Raw genomic sequence first — 23,414 nt, 5'->3', positions numbered from 1 at the left:
ATAAAAATGTGCATTTAAAAACGACATGTTTCAATCCATACTGCTGATTGGTTTATCGACCCTAGGTTGGCAGGTTGCAACCATATAGATAGAGGACTTATCTTGTGCCATTATTGCTTCTGTGGCAGCACCATTGCCTCAATCTCATTTTTGTTTGTAGATTTTCTTCACGATTGGCTGATCCATCCTGATGACGCGGTTGGACATGACTCCTACAGGGTCACCAGGAGGTGTCCGTTGATAATATTAATGCAGAAGGATTGTTACTCAATTATGAGGATTTTTAAAATTTCGTTACAGTATCCTTTACACACCTAGAGAGTTCTCCGTAGTCTCTGATGCTATTCCATCTGGAACTCTCATGTTATTTAGAGGTGTAGCCAGATTTCACCTTCTTGACCTGCCCTCCTTAATCCAGTTGACTCCAATAGGGAAAATGTGTTTCTCCTTGTTCCCTCAGAACGGGATATTTTGAATCCATTCCTTATGTGGGGCGGCAGGGTTAGAGCGTTGGTCTAGTACTAGTGGTTAGAGCATTGGTCTAGTAACCGGAAGGTTGCAAGTTCAAACCACCGAGCTGACAAGGTACAAATCTGTCGTTCTGCCCCTGAACAGGCAGTTAACCCACTGTTCCTAGTCAGTCATTGAAAATAATAATTTGTTCTTAACTGACTTGCCAAGTTAAATAAAGGTACAAAAAAATGTCACAACTTACTGGAATACATTTGTCAATAATGTCTGTTGGGGGGAGAAAAAAAAGTCTGGTTATTACCACACAAATACCTGCTTGTTTAACAAGGTGAAAGATGTCTCTCTTTCAGAATGATTCATAAGTATGACCCTGTGAATGATTACCTGTTATCATTGATAACAAAAAAAAACACAGGAGGTATCAGCCAATGAAGTGGAAAGGCCATTTGGCCAATAGAGAGGCCTCTTATCATTCTCTGATTGACAGACACACAAAAAGACAACGGTATGCAATTTCAAAACCAATTGGGTTTATTGACATGTTTTCAAAAGACAGAATCAGACAGACAAATGGGAGAATCTCATTTCCTTGATTCCTAGCAAGGAGGGGGGAGGCCCTAATTTAAAAAATATATTTAAGTAATTTAGCAGACGCTTATCGAGAGCAATTTACAGGAGCAATTGTGGTTAATTGCCTTGCTCAAGGGCACGTCGACTGATTTTTTTTATTTTTCTCACCTAGTTGGTTCGGTGATTTGAACCAGCAACCTTTTGGTTACTGGCCCAACGCTTTTAACCACTAGGCTACCTGCTGACCTCCTGACCTCCTCATCCAATGGGTTTTGAGGAGAGAGGACGCAAGGAATCAAGGAAATGCAATTGAGATTATCCCATACATTCATAAATTGAGACGTAAATAATAGCAAAGCAACCACAAGGGGGTTGTGGGTATTGTAGTCCAATCAGCACTGTCAGTGATAACAGATGGAGAGACTCACTCCTCCAAGCTGTCTCCGTAGACGTTCTTCTTCCCTGCTAAAAGAGAGGAGAGGATGAAGGGATGATAAACACCATTAGGGCTCTGGTCTAAAGTAGTGTACTATATAGGGAATAGGGTGCCATAGGACTCCTGTCTAAAGTAGTGTACTATATAGGGAATAGGGTTCCATAGGGTTGTGGTCTAAAGTAGTGCACTATATAGGGAATAGGGTGCCATAGGGCTCTGGTCTATAGTAGTGCACTATATAGGGAATAGGGTGCCATAGGGCTCTGGTCTATAGTAGTGCACTATATAGGGAATAGGAGGGAATAAGGTGCCATAGGGCTCTGGTCTAAAGTAGTGCACTATATAGGGAATAGGGTGCCATAGGGCTCTGGTCTAAAGTAGTGCACTATATAGGGAATAGGGTGCCATAGGACTCTGGTCTAAAGTAGTGCACTATATAGGGAATAGGGTGCCATAGGGCTCTGGTCTAAAGTAGTGCACTATATAGGGAATAGGGTGCCATAGGGCTCTGGTCTAAAGTAGTGCACTATATAGGGAATAGGGCTCTGGTCTAAAGTAGTGCACTATATAGGGAATATGGCTCTGGTCTAAAGTAGTGCACTCCATAGGGAATAGGGCTCTGGTCTAAAGTAGTGCACTATATAGGGAATAGGGTTCTGGTCTAAAGTAGTGCACTATATAGGGAATAGGGCTCTGGTCTAAAGTAGTGCACTATATAGGGAATAGGGTTCCATAGGGTTGTGGTCTAAAGTAGTGCACTATATAGGGAATAGGGCTCTGGTCTAAAGTAGTGCACTATATAGGGAATAGGGCTCTGGTCTAAAGTAGTGTACTATATAGGGAATAGGGCTCTGGTCTAAAGTAGTGCACTCCATAGGGAATAGGGCTCTGGTCTAAAGTAGTGCACTATATAGGGAATAGGGTGCCATAGGGCTCTGGTCTAAAGTAGTGCACTATATAGGGAATAGGGCTCTGGTCTAAAGTAGTGTACTATATAGGGAATAGGGCTCTGGTTTAAAGTAGTGCACTCCATAGGGAATATGGCTCTGGTCTAAAGTAGTGCACTATATAGGGAATAGGGTTCTGGTCTAAAGTAGTGCACTATATAGGGAATAGGGTTCTGGTCTAAAGTAGTGCACTATATAGGGAATAGGGTTCCATAGGGTTGTGGTCTAAAGTAGTGCACTATATAGGGAATAGGGCTCTGGTCTAAAGTAGTGCACTATATAGGGAATAGGGTTCCATAGGGTTGTGGTCTAAAGTAGTGCACTATATAGGGAATAGGGTTCCATAGGGTTGTGGTCTAAAGTAGTGCACTATATAGGGAATATGGCTCTGGTCTAAAGTAGTGCACTATATAGGGAATAGGGCTCTGGGCTAAAGTAGTGCACTATATAGGGAATAGAGCTCTGGTCTAAAGTAGTGCACTATATAGGGAATAGGGTGGCATTTGGCACACATCCACTAACTCACAGTCCTTCTTGGGGGCGGTCCTCCCTGGCCGGTCAGACTCTGGTTTGAGCAGCGTCTCAGCCTTCTGGGTAAGCGTGACCTCATAGGTTTCTCGGTTCTTGTTCCTTAGGTCCTCGTACATGATTGGCTTCCTCCTGGGCTCCTCGTCATCCAGGAACGACTGGGCTGGAGGGGGGGGGGGCAGAGGTTAGAGGGTAAAGGTTAGAAGTCCTCGTACATGATTGGCTTCCTCCTGGGCTCCTCGTCATCCAGGAACGACTGGGCTGGAGGGGGAGGGGCAGAGGTTAGAGGGTAAAGGTTAGAAGTCCTCGTACATGATTGGCTTCCTCCTGGGCTCCTCGTTATATTGGAACGACTGGGCTTCAGGGGTCAGAGGTGACAGGTCAGGAAAAAGAACACGAGCACTGTTTATTTGACAAATTCAGGTAGGCCCATCCCAGTTTGCACAATTGAATTTTATGGATGGCAATCTGAACGCACAGAGATACCGTGACGAGATCCTGAGGCCCTTTGTCGTGCCATTCATCCACCACCATCACCTCATGTTTCAGCATAATGATCTGACAAAGATCTGTAAACTATTTTTTATATATTTTATTGTACCTTTATTTCACCAGGCAAGTCAGTTAAGAACAAATTCTTATTTTCAATGACGGACTAGGAACAGTGGGTTAACTGCCTGTTCAGGGGCAGAACGACAGATTTGTACCTTGTCAGCTCGGGGGTTTGAACTTGCAACCTTCCGGTTACTAGTTCAACGCTCTAACCACTAGGCTACCCTGCCACCTCTACGCTCTAACCACTAGGCTACCCTGCCACCCCTACACTCTAACCACTAGGCTAGCCTGCCGCCCCTACACTCTAACCACTAGGCTACCCTGCCACCCCTACGCTCTAACCACTAGGCTAGCCTGCCACCCCTACACTCTAACCACTAGGCTAGCCTGCCGCCCCTACACTCTAACCACTAGGCTAGCCTGCCGCCCCTACACTCTAACCACTAGGCTACCCTACCTCCTCTACACTCTAACCACTAGGCTACCCTACCTCCTCTACACTCTAACCACTAGGCTACCCTACCTCCTCTACACTCTAAGCACTAGGCTACCCTACCTCCTCTACACTCTAACCACTAGGCTACCCTGCCGCCCCAATTCTTAGAAGCTGAACATGTCCCAGTTCCATGACCTGCGTACACCAGACATTGAGCATGTTTAGAATGCTCTGGAAAGACCTGTGTACGACAGTGTGTTGCAGTTCACGCCAATTTCCAGCAACTTTGCAAAGCCATTGAAGAGGCAAATGGTGGCCATGTTCTGTTATAATCTCCACCCGGCACAGCCAGAAGAGGACTGGCCACCCCACATAGCCTGGTTCCTCTCTAGGTTTCTAATCTCCACCCGGCACAGCCAGAAGAGGACTGGCCACCCCTCATAGCCTGGTTCCTCTCTAGGTTTCTAATCTCTACCCGGCACAGCCAGAAGAGGACTGGCCACCCCACATAGCCTGGTTCCTCTCTAGGTTTCTTCCTAGGTTTTGGCCTTTCTAGGGAGTTTTTCCTAGCCACCGTGCTTCTCCACCTGCATTGCTTGCTGTTTGGGGTTTTAGGCTGGGTTTCTGTACAACACTTTGAGATATCAGCTGATGTACGAAGGGCTATATAAATAAATTTGATTTGAAATGGTGGTCACACCAGATAGTGAGTGGTTTTCTGATCCAAGCCCCTACATTAAAAATATATATTTTTTAAAGATATCTGTATTCCCAGTCCTGTGAAACCCATAGATTATGGCCTAATGAATATATATCAATTAAACTGATTTCTTTATATGAACAGTAAACTCAGAAATTGTTGCATGTTGTGTTTTTAAAAATATATATTTTTTGTTCAGTGTAGATAGATATCTACTTGGAAAATAACCTGTTTTAACATGGACATTGTCATTGAGGACTTCCACCATTCTGAAGTAGTCAACTGAGCGGGACTTCCTATGGGTGAGTTAAAGGAAAGATGACACCATTCCATCCAGGTCATGAGGAGGGATCAACCAATGAATGATCTACTTGTGAAAAAAACATTCCATAACTCCAGGGGGCAGTAAATCACCTACCTAGACTTTATTCCTGTTCAGACAACACCCTCCAGGGGGCAGTAATCACCTACCTAGACTTTATTCCTGTTCAGACAACACCCTCCAGGGGGCAGTAAATCACCTACCTAGACTATTCCTGTTCAGACAACACCCTCCAGGGGGCAGTAAATCACCTACCTAGACTTTTCCTGTTCAGACAACACCCTCCAGGGGGGCAGTAAATCACCTACCTAGACTTTATTCCTGTTCAGACAACACCCTCCAGGGGGGGCAGTAAATCACCTACCTAGACTTTATTCCTGTTCAGACAACACCCTCCAGGGGGGCAGTAAATCACCTACCTAGACTTTATTCCTGTTCAGACAACACCCTCCAGGGGGGCAGTAAATCACCTACCTAGACTTTATTCCTGTTCAGACAACACCCTCCAGGGGGCAGTAAATCACCTACCTAGACTATTCCTGTTCAGACAACACCCTCCAGGGGGCAGTAAATCACCTACCTAGACTTTTCCTGTTCAGACAACACCCTCCAGGGGGGCAGTAAATCACCTACCTAGACTTTATTCCTGTTCAGACAACACCCTCCAGGGGGGGCAGTAAATCACCTACCTAGACTTTATTCCTGTTCAGACAACACCCTCCAGGGGGGCAGTAAATCACCTACCTAGACTTTTCCTGTTCAGACAACACCCTCCAGGGGGCAGTAAATCACCTACCTTGACTTTATTCCTGTTCAGACAACACCCTCCAGGGGGCAGTAAATCACCAACCTAGACTATTCCTGTTCAGACAACACCCTCCAGGGGGCAGTAAATCACCTACCTTGACTTTATTCCTGTTCATACAACACCCTCCAGGGGGCAGTAAATCACCTACCTAGACTTTATTCCTGTTCAGACAACACCCTCCAGGGGGCAGTATGCTCCCTTTCAGTTGGTTTACCAACTCTGTTTAAATAGTAGAAAATGGACTACTTCAACCTAGAGATGGCCTTAATGGTGCTGCTCGTGCCCCCAGACGCCACAATGGGATAGATGCAAATGATGTCATCTATCTAAGTCTATGGTGCAGATCTAGGATCAGCTTCCTCATCCCCCCCAATGGTAACTTTAACCACTAGTGGAGGGGCAGGGGGGGGGGGATGCAACTGACCTAAGATCAGTGTCTAGGGCCAACTTCACCCTGCCCCCTTCCCGGCTCGGTTCCTAGTGAAAACGACCCTGGGCTGCAGGGGACAGACATTCAAGATATACAGGTCAGAGGTTGAGCTGCAGGAGGAGAGGTGGAGGGGGGGGGGGTCAGACTGAGGTTAAATCAGGCAGTTATAACTAGGAGGATACCGTTGGAGGGTTGTCATGGTTAACAACTGTAGTTAGGTTACTACTTGCTGCCACGGTTACCTGGCATGTTGTAGTCGATGTCTGCAGCGGTGCGGCTGGTCTGTGCCGCGGTGGGGGCGTCACTGTATCCATAGTCTCTGGCGTTGGGTGGGACCTGACACACACAATCAAAACGGGAACACTTTACACAGAACACTGACTGGAGATCAGGTTGGACACGGACTGATATGTAAAACTGAGCCAGTGACGGCCTCGGATGCAGTTGTGGTCAGACTGCAAGTGTTGTTGCAGAAGCTCATCGTACATCCAGGACAACACTCCTCGGTATCAGACGGATGCAGCGACTACAACACTAGACTGAGACTGTGTTGACCACTCTTGTCTCCCAGCTACTACAACACTAGACTGAGGCTGTGTTGACCACTCTTGTCTCCCAGCTACTACAACACTAGACTGAGGCTGTGTTGACCACTCTTGTCTCCCAGCTACTACAACACTAGACTGAGACTGTTGACCACTCTGTCTCCCAGCTACTACAACACTAGACTGAGACTGTTGACCACTCTGTCTCCCAGCTACTACAACACTAGACTGAGACTGTGTTGACCACTCTGTCTCCCAGCTACTACAACACTAGACTGAGACTGTGTTGACCACTCTGTCTCCCAGCTACTACAACACTAGACTGAGGCTGTGTTGACCACTCTGTCTCCCAGCTACTACAACACTAGACTGAGACTGTGTTGACCACTCTGTCTCCCAGCTACTACAACACTAGACTGAGACTGTGTTGACCACTCTGTCTCCCAGCTACTACAACACTAGACTGGCCTGAGGCTGCAGGGGGAACTCACTGCTCTGGACAGTACTGACCACTCTGTCTCTCATTCCATGTACCAGAATGCTGCCGTTGACGAGGACATTCTCACTTTTACAGTGCCTTGCGAAAGTATTCGGCCCCCTTGAACTTTGCGACCTTTTGCCACATTTCAGGCTTCAAACATAAAGATATAAAACTGTTGGGCATGCAAAATGATTCAGCCCCCTTAAGTTAATACTTTGTAGTGCCACCTTTTGCTGCGATTACAGCTGTAAGTCGCTTGGGGTATGTCTCTATCAGTTTTGCACATCGAGAGACTGACATTTTTTCCCATTCCTCCTTGCAAAACAGCTCAAGCTCAGTGAGGTTGGATGGAGAGCATTTGTGAACAGCAGTTTTCAGTTCTTTCCACAGATTCTCGATTGGATTCAGGTCTGGATTTTGACTTGGCCATTCTAACACCTGGATATGTTTATTTTTGAACCATTCCATTGTAGATTTTGCTTTATGTTTTGGATCATTATCTTGTTGGAAGACAAATCTCCGTCCCAGTCTCAGGTCTTTTGCAGACTCCATCAGGTTTTCTTCCAGAATGGTCCTGTATTTGGCTCCATCCATCTTCCCATCAATTTTAACCATCTTCCCTGTCCCTGCTGAAGAAAAGCAGGCCCAAACCATGATGCTGCCACCACCATGTTTGACAGTGGGGATGGTGTGTTCAGGGTGATGAGCTGTGTTGCTTTTACGCCAAACATTACGTTTTGCGTTGTTGCCAAAAAGTTCCATTTTGGTTTCATCTGACCAGAGCACCTTCTTCCACATGTTTGGTGTGTCTCCCAGGTGGCTTGTGGCAAACTTTAAACGACACTTTTTATGGATATCTTTAAGAAATGGCTTTCTTCTTGCCACTCTTCCATAAAGGCCAGATTTGTGCAATATACGACTGATTGTTGTCCTATGGACAGAGTCTCCCACCTCAGCTGTAGATCTCTGCAGTTCATCCAGAGTGATCATGGGCCTCTTGGCTGCATCTCTGATCAGTCTTCTCCTTGTATGAGCTGAAAGTTTAGAGAGACGGCCAGGTCTTGGTAGATTTGCAGTGGTCTGATACTCCTTCCATTTCAATATTATCGCTTGCACAGTGCTCCTTGGGATGTTTAAAGCTTGGGAAATCTTTTTGTATCCAAATCCGGCTTTAAACTTCTTCACAACAGTATCTCGGACCTGCCTGGTGTGTTCCTTGTTCTTCATGATGCTCTCTGCGCTTTTAACGGACCTCTGAGACTATCACAGTGCAGTTGCATTTATACGGAGACTTGATTACACACAGGTGGATTGTATTTATCATCATTAGTCATTTAGGTCAACATTGGATCATTCAGAGATCCTCACTGAACTTCTGGAGAGAGTTTGCTGCACTGAAAGTAAAGGGGCTGAATAATTTTGCACGCCCAATTTTTCCGTTTTTGATTTGTTAAAAAAGTTTGAAATATCCAATAAATGTTGTTCTACTTCATGATTGTGTCCCACTTGTTGTTGATTCTTCACAAAAAAATACAGTTTTATATCTTTATGTTTGAAGCTTGAAATGTGGCAAAAGGTCGCAAAGTTCAAGGGGGCCCGAATACTTTCGCAAGGCACTGTACAAGGAGACCAGTTGTCTAGGTACTGCTCTGTTTCAGCTGTCGTGGGCAGCCTAGCTGTTTGGACAAGGAGACTAGTTGTCTAGGTACTGCTCTGTTTCAGCTGTCGTGGGCAGCCTAGCTGTTTGGACAAGGAGACTAGTTGTCTAGGTACTGCTCTGTTTCAGCTGTCGTGGGCAGCCTAGCTGTTTGGACAAGGAGACTAGTTGTCTAGGTACTGCTCTGTTTCAGCTGTCGTGGGCAGCCTAGCTGTTTGGACAAGGAGACTAGTTGTCTAGGTACTGCTCTGTTTCAGCTGTCGTGGGCAGCCTAGCTGTTTGGACAAGGAGACTAGTTGTCTAGGTACTGCTCTGTTTCAGCTGTCGTGGGCAGCCTAGCTGTTTGGAGAAGGAGGTGCTTCCTGTACTGTTGGTTGCCATGCATACAGGGAACTTTGAAATGTTTGGATCCATTTTTTATATACATTTGATGGGTGGATTCAAAGAAAGTATTGAAATGTGTGTGTGTACCTGGCTCTGGGGGTCAGAGGCCTGGAACATGGGGTCAAAGGTCACCTGGTCGGGGTCACTCATCTCTGACTGGGGGCCCTGAGACGACCTGAGAGAGAAGAGGAGAGTGTGTGTGTGTGTGTGTGTGTGTGTGTGTGTGTGTGTGTGTGTGTGTGTGTGTGTGTGTGTGTGTGTGAGTGAGTGAGTGAGTGAATGTATGTGTGTGTGTGTGTTACTGACTGTGCGTTGGGTCTGGTCCTCTGTCTCAGTGCTTCTCCCAGAGGGGAGTGCTCCAGCCTCTTGAACTTCTCCTGACAATGTTTCATGTACGACATCTTCCCTGCCAGGTAGCCACACAGCCCTGCAACTGGGGACACACATCTGTATTACAATCTCATAATAACAATGCGCACACACTTTTTTTATACACAAACATCTGTGTTCAGTGAACTCACAGGCCACTTTAGGGAGAGATCCAAACCTGGACGACAACGTCAGAGCTCCTAAAACACAGGAAGGAACACAGGAGAGTCAGTCTTGATGTCACCAGGGTTAAGATAGGAAGGAACACAGGAGAGTCGGTCTTGATGTCACCAGGGTTAAGACAGGAAGGAACACACGAGAGTCGGTCTTGATGTCACCAGGGTTAAGACAGGAAGGAACACACGAGAGTCAGTCTTGATGTCACCAGGGTTAAGACAAGAAGGAACACAGGAGAGTCGGTCTTGATGTCACCAGGGTTAAGACAGGAAGGAACACAGGAGAGTCAGTCTTGATGTCACCAGGGTTAAGACAGGAAGGAACACAGGAGAGTCGATCTTGATGTCACCAGGGTTAAGACAGGAAGGAACACAGGAGAGTCGGTCTTGATGCCCACCTGGTCAACACTTGCCTTTTCTACCATGAATTGGACTAGTGATATCAAGACTGACTCTCCTGTGTTCTGCAGAAAACACCTCAATCTTTTTGGCTGCTGTCTCTGCACTATCATCTTGGACGCCACTTGTCATAAAGGTATCTCTAACCGGAAGCTACTATTCTATATCAGAGTATTGAGATGCTCTCCTAGATCATACACTATCATCTTGGACGCTACTTGTCATTAAGGTATCTCTAACCGGAAGCTACTATTCTATATCAGAGTATTGAGATGCTCTCCTAGATCATACACTATCATACACTAAGATATAGTGATGATGGAAATGGGAGGTGGGCCTACCTCTATGGATGAGGCCTTGAGTGACAAGCATGCTGACCACTGAGAAAGGCACGGCTGTAGGAAGGGAGGGGAGAAACCAGGTTAGAATCACGTGTGCACCAATACCTGTACATAGAAGGAATGATATATTGAACATGAACCTGACTCCTGTAAAAATACAGACTCCTGTAAAAATATAGACTCCTGTAAAAATATAGACTCCTGTAAAAATATAGACTCCTGTCAAATACAGACTCCTGTCAAATACAGACTCCTGTAAAAACACAGACTCCTGTAAAACACAGACTCCTGTCAAACAGACTCCTGTAAAAATATAGACTCCTGTAAAAATATAGACTCCTGTCAAATACAGACTCTTGTAAAACAGACTCCTGTAAAAATAGACTCCTGTCAAACAGACTCCTGTAAAAATATAGACTCCTGTCAAATACAGACTCCTGTAAAACACAGACTCCTCTAAAAATATAGACTCCTGTAAAACAGACTACTGTAAAAATATAGACTCCTGTAAAAATATAGACTCCTGTCAAATACAGACTCCTGTAAAAACACAGACTCCTGTAAAAACACAGACTCCTGTCAAACAGACTCCTGTAAAAATATAGACTCCTGTAAAACACAGACTCCTGTCAAACAGACTCCTGTCAAATACAGACTCCTGTAAAACACAGACTCCTGTCAAACAGACTCCTGTAAAACACAGACTCCTGTCAAACAGACTCCTGTCAAATACAGACTCCTGTAAAACACTGACTCCTGTAAAAATATAGACTCCTGTAAAACACAGACCTCTGTCAAATACAGACTCCTGTAAAACACAGACTCCTGTAAAAATATAGACTCCTGTAAAACACAGACTCCTGTCAAATACAGACTCCTGTCAAATACAGACTCCTGTAAAACACAGACTCTTGTAAAACACAGACTCCTGTAAAAATGTAGACCCCTGTCAAACAGACTCTTGTAAAAACACAGACTCCTGTAAAAAATATAGACTCCTGTAAAATCTATTGCTATTTTGTTCGTCTTGTGTTACCCATGGTAACTTACATCTGTACCAGAAACTCTCCTGGTTGCATTCTCTGAAGACTCTCCTCTCATCTTCTGTGGGGATATAATCCATTCCTACAGGACTCTATACAAACACACACACACAGACACACAGGTTAGCTGTCCCAAAAACGAACCTTGATTGATTTTATCAATAGATATTCATTGACGTAACCGGTTTGTGTTTTTTGTTGTTGTCAAGAATTCGAGTGCATAGAAAACGTTAGCTAGTTAGCCTACAACTTGCTAGTAGCAGTAAGCATGTTAAATGACTGCAAGTGACAGATGAGGGTAGCTAGGGAACAGTAGCTTAGTTACTGGAGCAGCTTACTGTTACGTGTTTACCTGTGCTTCGCCCTGTCGCTCATCTGTGAATCCCGTAGACATTGGTGTCATATTGTAAAACTATGTCGGTCAACTTTGTCTTTCAGAGCATGTATATAGCAACAACTGGCACAGACACACTCCCCGTATAGATTTCGTAAATGTCTGGTACAAATTCATAGCATGAATAGCAAAAAACGTGCACAGACACACACCCCGTATTTGACTTTCGTAAATATTTGGTTACAATGTCATTGCATGGAGCGAAGCTGACCCGGAAGTAGTAGTAGCCATGGAACGGGAAGTTTTGACGAGGACTTTTATTTTGAATGTTTTTCTTCGCAGTTAAATCGCATTCAAAGAGGAACAACATTATACGAGGAAATGTATTCCAGTTCTTTTTTTTCTAAATCCAATTATCGAATTAACCCCAAGGGGTGTGGTATATGGCCAATATACCACGGCTAATGACTGTTCTTATGCACGACAACAAACCTCGCATGTTTTTGGTCTGATCATAGATTATCATTTAGATTGCTGCTGTCTGCTGCTATGATACAAACCACACGACGAGGACGTTTGCTATCAATGTGCATTATATCTCACAAGAGGGCAAGGGGTAGGGATAAAGATGAAACGCTAATGCATATTCTGATTGATTGATTGATAGCAAATGTAGCTGCCCACAAACAAACACACCTCGGCGCATCCCGATCGCGAGTATTACGTGTAACTCTGTGTTGTTGTTTTTGTCGCACTGCTTTGCTTTATTCTTGGCCAGGTCGCAGTTTGAAAATGAGAACTTGTTCCCAACTGGCCTACCTGGTGAAATAAAACAATGAATTAAAAACCAACCATTGTAGCTACGACCGTGTCTTGTTGATGATGTAGTAGGCTACTGTTTCTCCTCCGTATCTGTGGGTCGTATGCCACCCTGTGGTCGATGGTGGAATCATATTTTACTGAGAGCAGAAAACAAGCGTGATGAAACTATTCCTACAACGTCTGGAACGCTACAAAACACCAGAAATAAGTGGTGTCTTTCGGTTGGCTGTGTGCACGAAAGTGATTTCAGCATTTTGGTACATCGCCTACTTGTGTGTAACCAGACCAACATTTAGACAAAAAATACAATGTATATAGAATTTCTACCGTGTTGCATGATGGGAAAACAGTCGGACCGTGATATAACATAGTAAAACAAAATGTATTGCTTTTTCTTCGCCTTGTCCGCAACTCTATTCGTAAACGTCATTAAACCTTGTTCAATATGATGTGGTATTATCAGTAGTAGAAGTGGTAACCGTGAGTCAAACACCTTTGTCCTGGAAGGAGTGCTCCTCTACCAACGTGTACAACTCATACTTACCTGGCAAGGGAGACACCGTGATCAAGAAGGCGGTTCACCCAGGGCGAGGCTCAGCCATTGCACTCCGGCTGTGCTGACCCCTGCGAATTTCTCAAATGTGGAAATCTCGATTGCATAATTTCTGGTAGTGGGGGACTGCGTTCGCGCTCTCCCCTGATCTTGATGTTAAAAACAATTAAGGTACATATTTAATTCCATGTGTTTCATTTAACTCTCACTTCTATTGAGTTTCGTGTTGAGAGGGACATTTGTCAACATTTACATGTTCTTATCAGATGAATGGCTATAGAATGTAGGGTCTGTTTATAAGTCAACTAAGGCCTCAGAGATACATTTTTGTCTTCTGATAACCCGGATGTGTGTGATATGTTATTGTAGCACTGGTGATTATGCCTGTCATGTCCCGATAATGTCAAGGAAAAGGCCTACTTGTGAATGGATCATTTTGTGCCCTCATGACGTTTTCTGGATTGAGGTCTTTTATTTGCTAGATTATTAAATCATTTATAGGACAGTTTGTCATTTAAGTCCACAGAAAATGTCAACCATTACCATGCCACAGTCATTGCCCTGCTCAACCATTACCATGCCACAGACATTGCCCTGGTCAACCATTCCACAGACATTTCCCTGGTCAACCATTACCTTGACAACAGACATTTCCCTGGTCAAACATTACCATGACAACAGACATTTTCTGGTCAACCATTACCATGACAACAGACATTGCCCTGGTCAACCATTACCATTCCACAGACATGTCCCTGGTCCACTTATTTCCTGATAAAATCAGTCAAAGTTGAAGTAGTAGGCTACTGTTTCTCCTCCATATCTGTTGGTCGTATGCCACCCTGTGGTCGATGGTGGAATCATATTTTACTGAGAGCAGAAAACAAGCGTGATGAAACTATTCCTACAACGTCTGGAACGCTACAAAACACCAGAAATAAGTGGTGTCTTTCGGTTGGCTGTGTGCACGAATGTGATTTCAGCATTTTGGTACATCGCCTACTTGTGTGTAACCAGACGGACATTTAGACAAGAAATTCAATGTATATAGAATTTATGCCGTGTTGCATGATGAGAAAACAGTCGGTCCGTGATATAATATAGTAAAACAAAATGTATTGCTTTTTCTTCACCTTGTCCGCAATTGTATTCGTAAACATCATTAAACCTTGTTCAATATGATGTGGTATATCAGTAGTAGAAGTGGTAACCGTGAGTCAAACACCTTTGTCCTGGAAGGAGTGCTCCTCTACCAACGTGTACAACTCATACTTACCTGGCAAGGGAGACACCGTGATCAAGAAGGCGGTTCACCCAGGGCGAGGCTCAGCCATTGCACTCCGGCTGTGCTGACCCCTGCGAATTTCTCAAATGTGGAAATCTCGATTGCATAATTTCTGGTAGTGGGGGACTGCGTTCGCGCTCTCCCCTGATCTTGATGTTAAAAACAATTAAGGTGCATATTTAATTCCATGTGTTTCATTTAACTCTCACTTCTATTGAGTTTCGTGTTGAGAGGGACATTTGTCAACATTTACATGTTCTTATCAGATGAATGGCTATAGAATGTAGGGTCTGTTTATAAGTCAACTAAGGCCTCAGAGATACATTTTTGTCTTCTGATAACCCGGATGTGTGTGATATGTTATTGTAGCACTGGTGATTATGCCTGTCATGTCCCGATAATGTCAAGGAAAAGGCCTACTTGTGAATGGATCATTTTGTGCCCTCATGACGTTTTCTGGATTGAGGTCTTTTATTTGCTAGATTATTAAATCATTTATAGGACAGTTTGTCATTTAAGTCCACAGAAAATGTCAACCATTACCATGCCACAGTCATTGCCCTGCTCAACCATTACCATGCCACAGACATTGCCCTGGTCAACCATTCCACAGACATTTCCCTGGTCAACCATTACCTTGACAACAGACATTTCCCTGGTCAAACATTACCATGACAACAGACATTTTCTGGTCAACCATTACCATGACAACAGACATTGCCCTGGTCAACCATTACCATTCCACAGACATGTCCCTGGTCCACTTATTTCCTGATAAAATCAGTCAAAGTTGAAGTAGTAGGCTACTGTTTCTCCTCCATATCTGTTGGTCGTATGCCACCCTGTGGTCGATGGTGGAATCATATTTTACTGAGAGCAGAAAACAAGCGTGATGAAACTATTCCTACAACGTCTGGAACGCTACAAAACACCAGAAATAAGTGGTGTCTTTCGGTTGGCTGTGTGCACGAATGTGATTTCAGCATTTTGGTACATCGCCTACTTGTGTGTAACCAGACGGACATTTAGACAAGAAATTCAATGTATATAGAATTTATGCCGTGTTGCATGATGAGAAAACAGTCGGTCCGTGATATAATATAGTAAAACAAAATGTATTGCTTTTTCTTCACCTTGTCCGCAATTGTATTCGTAAACATCATTAAACCTTGTTCAATATGATGTGGTATATCAGTAGTAGAAGTGGTAACCGTGAGTCAAACACCTTTGTCCTGGAAGGAGTGCTCCTCTACCAACGTGTATAACTCATACTTACCTGGCAAGGGAGACACCGTGATCAAGAAGGCGGTTCACCCAGGGCGAGGCTCAGCCATTGCACTCCGGCTGTGCTGACCCCTGCGAATTTCTCAAATGTGGAAATCTCGATTGCATAATTTCTGGTAGTGGGGGACTGCGTTCGCGCTCTCCCCTGATCTTGATGTTAAAAACAATTAAGGTGCATATTTAATTCCATGTGTTTCATTTAACTCTCACTTCTATTGAGTTTCGTGTTGAGAGGGACATTTGTCAACATTTACATGTTCTTATCAGATGAATGGCTATAGAATGTAGGGTCTGTTTATAAGTCAACTAAGGCCTCAGAGATACATTTTTGTCTTCTGATAACCCGGATGTGTGTGATATGTTATTGTAGCACTGGTGATTATGCCTGTCATGTCCCGATAATGTCAAGGAAAAGGCCTACTTGTGAATGGATCATTTTGTGCCCTCATGACGTTTTCTGGATTGAGGTCTTTTATTTGCTAGATTATTAAATCATTTATAGGACAGTTTGTCATTTAAGTCCACAGAAAATGTCAACCATTACCATGCCACAGTCATTGCCCTGCTCAACCATTACCATGCCACAGACATTGCCCTGGTCAACCATTCCACAGACATTTCCCTGGTCAACCATTACCTTGACAACAGACATTTCCCTGGTCAAACATTACCATGACAACAGACATTTTCTGGTCAACCATTACCATGACAACAGACATTGCCCTGGTCAACCATTACCATTCCACAGACATGTCCCTGGTCCACTTATTTCCTGATAAAATCAGTCAAAGTTGAAGTAGTAGGCTACTGTTTCTCCTCCATATCTGTTGGTCGTATGCCACCCTGTGGTCGATGGTGGAATCATATTTTACTGAGAGCAGAAAACAAGCGTGATGAAACTATTCCTACAACGTCTGGAACGCTACAAAACACCAGAAATAAGTGGTGTCTTTCGGTTGGCTGTGTGCACGAATGTGATTTCAGCATTTTGGTACATCGCCTACTTGTGTGTAACCAGACGGACATTTAGACAAGAAATTCAATGTATATAGAATTTATGCCGTGTTGCATGATGAGAAAACAGTCGGTCCGTGATATAATATAGTAAAACAAAATGTATTGCTTTTTCTTCACCTTGTCCGCAATTGTATTCGTAAACATCATTAAACCTTGTTCAATATGATGTGGTATATCAGTAGTAGAAGTGGTAACCGTGAGTCAAACACCTTTGTCCTGGAAGGAGTGCTCCTCTACCAACGTGTACAACTCATACTTACCTGGCAAGGGAGACACCGTGATCAAGAAGGCGGTTCACCCAGGGCGAGGCTCAGCCATTGCACTCCGGCTGTGCTGACCCCTGCGAATTTCTCAAATGTGGAAATCTCGATTGCATAATTTCTGGTAGTGGGGGACTGCGTTCGCGCTCTCCCCTGATCTTGATGTTAAAAACAATTAAGGTGCATATTTAATTCCATGTGTTTCATTTAACTCTCACTTCTATTGAGTTTCGTGTTGAGAGGGACATTTGTCAACATTTACATGTTCTTATCAGATGAATGGCTATAGAATGTAGGGTCTGTTTATAAGTCAACTAAGGCCTCAGAGATACATTTTTGTCTTCTGATAACCCGGATGTGTGTGATATGTTATTGTAGCACTGGTGATTATGCCTGTCATGTCCCGATAATGTCAAGGAAAAGGCCTACTTGTGAATGGATCATTTTGTGCCCTCATGACGTTTTCTGGATTGAGGTCTTTTATTTGCTAGATTATTAAATCATTTATAGGACAGTTTGTCATTTAAGTCCACAGAAAATGTCAACCATTACCATGCCACAGTCATTGCCCTGCTCAACCATTACCATGCCACAGACATTGCCCTGGTCAACCATTCCACAGACATTTCCCTGGTCAACCATTACCTTGACAACAGACATTTCCCTGGTCAAACATTACCATGACAACAGACATTTTCTGGTCAACCATTACCATGACAACAGACATTGCCCTGGTCAACCATTACCATTCCACAGACATGTCCCTGGTCCACTTATTTCCTGATAAAATCAGTCAAAGTTGAAGTAGTAGGCTACTGTTTCTCCTCCATATCTGTTGGTCGTATGCCACCCTGTGGTCGATGGTGGAATCATATTTTACTGAGAGCAGAAAACAAGCGTGATGAAACTATTCCTACAACGTCTGGAACGCTACAAAACACCAGAAATAAGTGGTGTCTTTCGGTTGGCTGTGTGCACGAATGTGATTTCAGCAATTTGGTACATCGCCTACTTGTGTGTAACCAGACGGACATTTAGACAAGAAATTCAATGTATATAGAATTTATGCCGTGTTGCATGATGAGAAAACAGTCGGTCCGTGATATAATATAGTAAAACAAAATGTATTGCTTTTTCTTCACCTTGTCCGCAATTGTATTCGTAAACATCATTAAACCTTGTTCAATATGATGTGGTATATCAGTAGTAGAAGTGGTAACCGTGAGTCAAACACCTTTGTCCTGGAAGGAGTGCTCCTCTACCAACGTGTACAACTCATACTTACCTGGCAAGGGAGACACCGTGATCAAGAAGGCGGTTCACCCAGGGCGAGGCTCAGCCATTGCACTCCGGCTGTGCTGACCCCTGCGAATTTCTCAAATGTGGAAATCTCGATTGCATAATATCTGGTAGTGGGGGACTGCGTTCGCGCTCTCCCCTGATCTTCATGTTCAAAATAATATTTAAGGTTTATCAGCAGTTAGATTTTCTTATCGGATGAATGGTGTTACAATGTAGGATCTTTTTAAAAGCTTAGTAAGGCCTGAAAGAGACAATTTGTCTTCTGACAACCCCAATGTATGAGATCTGTTATGGTAGCACTGATGATTATGCCTGTCCATGCACAAACCACACGTTGATAAAGCATTTTCAATCATCGAGAATGACACAGAAAATACGTTTGAAAACACATTTCTATTTTTAAATATTTTTCGAATCATAGTAGGCCTCGGCTCCACATAACACAAAACAAAGGACAGGAGGACCTTGTCACAGCGTAGAGCCTTACCTACTGTCATGGAAAATAAACCGTTCTATTGGTCCATCATTAGCCAACTCTAGACATTATTTATAGGAAGTTACGATCGGCATGGCTTGGAGTTCCTGTGGTAGTTTGTTCCACTCTGCAGCGCAGGTAAATTAAAAGGTGTTCTTACCAGATAGACTCTTCCATTTCAAACAGGCTTGGAGTTCCTGTGGTAGTTTGTTCCACTCTAGTGGTTAGAGTGTTGGGCTAGTAACCGGAATGTTGCAAGTTCAAATCCCTGAGCTGACAAGGTACAAATCTGTCGTTCTACCCCTGAACAGGCAGTTAACCCACTGTTCCTAGGTCGTCATTGAAAATAAGAATTTGTTCTTAACTGACTTGCCTGGTTAAATAAAGGTAAAAAAATATGTATTAAAAAGTCTGAGGGTTTTATTGGTGGACAGCTGTAATATAAATTAAATAATTAGATGGGTACCCGGGGGCTAATCTAATCTAACAATTCCACAACAAGAATAATAAATCATTCACACAAATCTTAAATTAAACGGATTGAATAAAAATATATGCATAAAAAGATATGGATGAGCGATGACCGAGCGGCATAGGCAAGATGCAATAGATGGTATAAAATACAGTATATACACATGAGATGAGTGATGCAAGATATGTAAACATTATTAAACTGGCATTATTAAAGTGACTAGTCAACCATTTTTTTCAAGTGGCCAATGATTTCAAGTCTGTATGTAGGCATTAGCCTCTCTGTGTTAGTGATGGCTATTTAACAGTCTGATGACCTTGAGTCAGATAGGATTTTAGGTGACAAGCCAAATTTCTTCAGCCTCTGGAGGTTGAAGAGGTGCCCCCCTGGGAGGAAGCTGCACCCGGTACACAACCTCCCCTACCCTCTTCAGGACGCTGCAGGGCCCCACCCAGTGGCTGTCCAACTTGGGGCATCTGCCTATCTTCCCCAGCCACAAAGAGCCTTCCCCGGGTGTGAACGTCATAGTTCCTCTTCTGTCTCACACCTGCATTCACCAGCTGCTCTCTGGCGAAGGTGTGGGCTGTCTCCAGGTGGTCCTGGAGTCTCCGGGCATACTCCAGCTCCAGGGGAATAGGAGGGCTATCCAGGGACCGACCAAACGGCATTTCTGCAGGGGTGCGGCTCTCTCTGCCCAACATGAGGAGGGCAGGCGTGCTGGAGGCATGACGTGAGGACTATGGGCAGGTGCTTGTCCCAGTCACGCTGGTGTTTGGCAGAGACGATGGCCAGCTGCTGTCCAAGCGTTTTGTTGAAGAGCTCCACAAGGCCATCACTTTGAGGATAGATAGGAGTAGTGGGGTCTTGTGCATACCCAGCCTCTCACATGGTGGCAAACACAGGGAACTCAAAGTTTCTTCCCGGGTCGCTGTGGATGAACTCCGCAGCTCCAAACCTGCTGAACATCCCCGCTGTCAGGGCGTCGACGATGGTCTCTGCCTCCTGGTCAGGCAGAGCATAGGCCTCGGGACATTTTAATGAAATAGTCCTTGGCCGTGAGCACCCAGCGGGTTTCCACTGTCTGTGGTGGGGAACGGCCCAACTACATCCACTCCCACCCTCTCCATGGGAGCCCCCACTGGGAGCTGTTGGAGCTGAGCATGAGAGCGGCCTGGGGGGCCCGTTCTGACTGTGCAGTTGTCACAGCGGCGGCAAAGTCTGCTAATATTTTTTTGTTGTAAGGGAAGTCCCCCCTGAAATGGACAAAAATGAATGGCAAATCATTGGCATCGGACAAACCATATACACATTGGTCAATACCACCCAATTCGGCGTTGATTCATGCAAAGTTGATTGCAAATGCCATATGGAAATTGCCAGTTGTAACACTTCAAAAATCCAACAGGGGGTGGCGAGTGCGCTCCACCGTGGTTTTTCATATTGGAAATGGACCTCAAGTCAACATCCAAAAGCAAAATTGTGAAAAAATGATTTTTTGGTCAAAAATGATCACCCCTTAAAAAAGTGCTTTCTGGACCGTTTTTCGAAATTGTTTCAATTTTTGTGTCAATTACACATGTATAAGAACTGTATCAACATACTTTAGTCATATTTTATTATCTTTTTTTTTTTTACTTGTGCATAAAAGGCATATGTTTTTTCCATTTGCAATATGATTTCATAGGAAGTCAAAAGTCAAAGTCAAAAGTAACTTTTTTGGGGCCCAAATACCATAAGAAATTTGACATGCTCAAAAATCCTGCAGAAATGCTAAATTGACTGGCCTGATGAACTCGGGATGGCCGGTGTTACGGATACAGTTATCCTGTGTGTGTGTGTATCCTGTGTGTGTGTTTCTTTTCTCTCCTTCTCCCCTCACAGGTGAAAATCATCACTCCCCAATCAGTCAACAATCAATCATCAATCAGAAGACACACCTCCTCCTATTTCCTACCCTATCACAGTTCCTTCCCCATGGTTTAAAAACCCCATCATTTGTTTGCTCTAGAGCTCAATCTCTCTGTAAATGCCATGTCTGTAGGCCTCTGTGTTTCACTCTTGCGTTGTGTCTTAACCTCGCTTTTGTTTGAGCACCTCCATAGCACTTTGTCATCACCTGTGAGTATTGTTTTTGGTTATGGTGTTTGTTTGTTGCTGGTGGGAAAAGGGGGAAACCAAGACAAGTCGCCCATGGGCATACACTACCAGTAGGTGAACTTTGTTAAATACACTAGTTAGAACTGGGCGGACCCCCCCCACTGTATTTTTGGTTAGTTAGCTGTTGTTAAAGTAGGCTAGTCTAGCTTAGGGGTGTTTTTGTATATTTACTGTTTCTTTCCTTGGGTCCAGCTCAGCCCCTTTTCCTGCTTCCCCCCCATTACCGTGTGTTTATAAATAAACCTAATAAGAGTTTGACGGTAGATTTCTGTTGTCATGGTTATTTTGTTCACACTTTTACTTTGTCACAATAATAATTTGCATGAGTTATGTTACCGGTCTCATTACCATCCCCCCCTAGACTGTCGGGCCAAAAGGGATTCGTAACAGCCGGGCAGTGATAGTAGTTCCTTTCCATCACTCGTTGTGTTGATTTCATCATGTCCATTTGGTGATGTTTTTTCACTATAGAATCATATTGCAAGTGCATGTACATTTGCAATATGGTTCAATGGGCATTTACCATTAGAAATTTGACATGCTCAAAAATGCAAAATTGACTGTCCTGATGAACTCGGGATGGCCGGGCAGTGATAGTAGTTCCTTTCCATCACTCGTTGTGTTGATTTCATCATGTCCATTTGGTGATGTTTTTTCACTATAGAATCATATTGCAAGTGCATGTACATTTGCAATATGGTTCAATGGGCATTTACCATAAGAAATTTGACATGCTCAAAACTCCTGCAGAAATGCTAAATTGACTGGCCTGATGAACTCGGGATGGCCTGGCAGTGATAGTTGCTCCTTTCCATCGCTCGTTGTGTTGACTTCATCATGTCCATTTGGTGATGTTTTTTCACTTTTGAATCATATTGCAAATGCACGTGCATTGTTGTGCAACTGGTAACCCAAAAATAAAAATATGGTGATTTCATTATGTCCATTTGTTTATGTTTTCTTACTTTTGCAAAGTCACTGTGCATTTGCAATATGGTTCAATGGGCAGGTACCATCACGAATTTGTCATGCTATAAAAATCCTGCAGGAATGTGAAATTGACTGGCCCGATGAACTCGGGATGGCTGGGCAGTGATTCTGGTTAATCTCAGTCGCTCGTTAGGGTTGATTTCAGAATGTCACTTTGGTGATGGTACCTCACTGTTTAAACATATTGCAAATGGACAAGAGTCACCAGCAAGTCACCGTCAGTCAATTAGATATCATTCTGACACAACTGACACCAAACTCACTTTTTCCAACTCGTTTAGTAGCCAACTATCACATACTACAGAGATGGCCCAAAATTCACAACTCCTTCGGTTCAAACCATTAAAAAAACATAAAACACGTAGTTACGTTCTAGCTGCGGGTCCATTTCTTATGTTATGTGTTGGCCTAGCTGAGGCGACCCCGAATCCCAAGTTTCGGATCGGTCATTTGGTGTCCGAGCAAAACCCTAATTGGTGCTGAAAATCCACTTTTTTCCATGACTTGCTACGGGGTCCTTGAATGAGCTATCGGACAGAAACGTTGCGGTCCGTCTCTATGGAACGAGACGGTCGCAATGCACCTAGTCTTGCGTTTCTGAGACTTTTCTAAATGTCGTCATTTTCGTAATGGTCAAAATGAATTGAAGTCATTGCAAATGTACGAGGCTGTTTCTCGGTCCGAGAACCTTCTAGAGCCACGTAACTCACCACGCACTATTGACCGGAGGTCTAGAACAGGATTCTAAAGTTTCAGAACTCTAGGTCTGACGGTTCTTTTTTAGCTCGAACAAAGCTAACTATTGCAGTCACTGTCTGTCTCTACGCACCCCAATACGTCCCTCCATCCAAGTTGTGTTTTAGTG

General features: G+C 43.9%; 1 protein-coding gene and 5 non-coding genes across 10 annotated transcripts; 5 read left to right on the top strand and 1 right to left on the bottom strand.

Moving 5' to 3' along the window:
• Nucleotides 1-979: 979 nt before the first annotated feature.
• LOC109878780 (OCIA domain-containing protein 1-like) lies at nt 980-12,217 on the bottom strand. Of its 5 annotated transcripts, none has more exons than XM_031814760.1 (9): nt 11,951-12,217; nt 11,606-11,690; nt 10,556-10,609; nt 9,792-9,839; nt 9,577-9,697; nt 9,358-9,445; nt 6,446-6,539; nt 2,951-3,115; nt 980-1,506 (listed from the first exon to the last, which is right to left on the bottom strand). In XM_031814760.1, exons 1-9 carry the CDS (start codon nt 11,999-12,001, stop codon nt 1,466-1,468), a joined length of 747 nt encoding a protein of 248 aa, XP_031670620.1. In that variant the 5' UTR covers nt 12,002-12,217; the 3' UTR covers nt 980-1,465. The 5 variants fall into 5 exon arrangements, with proteins under 5 accessions (XP_031670620.1, XP_031670621.1, XP_031670622.1 ...); XM_031814761.1 differs by having other exon boundaries at nt 9,577-9,703; nt 11,951-12,216; XM_031814762.1 differs by having other exon boundaries at nt 980-1,503; nt 9,577-9,703; nt 11,951-12,216.
• Nucleotides 12,218-13,290: 1,073 nt separating this feature from the next.
• LOC116360234 (U1 spliceosomal RNA) lies at nt 13,291-13,454 on the top strand. Its single transcript, XR_004206995.1, has one exon. It is a non-coding gene; the product is annotated as a U1 spliceosomal RNA (small nuclear RNA).
• A 1,121-nt stretch (nt 13,455-14,575) lies between these two features.
• LOC116360233 (U1 spliceosomal RNA) lies at nt 14,576-14,739 on the top strand. Its single transcript, XR_004206994.1, has one exon. It is a non-coding gene; the product is annotated as a U1 spliceosomal RNA (small nuclear RNA).
• Nucleotides 14,740-15,860: 1,121 nt separating this feature from the next.
• Nucleotides 15,861-16,024, top strand: LOC116360223 (U1 spliceosomal RNA). Its single transcript, XR_004206984.1, has one exon. It is a non-coding gene; the product is annotated as a U1 spliceosomal RNA (small nuclear RNA).
• A 1,121-nt stretch (nt 16,025-17,145) lies between these two features.
• On the top strand, nt 17,146-17,309 carry LOC116360212 (U1 spliceosomal RNA). Its single transcript, XR_004206973.1, has one exon. It is a non-coding gene; the product is annotated as a U1 spliceosomal RNA (small nuclear RNA).
• Nucleotides 17,310-18,430: 1,121 nt separating this feature from the next.
• Nucleotides 18,431-18,594, top strand: LOC116360221 (U1 spliceosomal RNA). Its single transcript, XR_004206982.1, has one exon. It is a non-coding gene; the product is annotated as a U1 spliceosomal RNA (small nuclear RNA).
• Nucleotides 18,595-23,414: the final 4,820 nt, after the last annotated feature.

The sequence above is a fragment of the Oncorhynchus kisutch genome, unplaced genomic scaffold (genome assembly GCF_002021735.2).
Source record: "Oncorhynchus kisutch isolate 150728-3 unplaced genomic scaffold, Okis_V2 Okis07a-Okis12b_hom, whole genome shotgun sequence".
Classification (NCBI taxonomy): Eukaryota; Metazoa; Chordata; class Actinopteri; order Salmoniformes; family Salmonidae; genus Oncorhynchus; species Oncorhynchus kisutch.
Note: the sequence above shows the minus strand (reverse complement) of the source record. Positions and strands in the feature narration are given on the sequence as shown.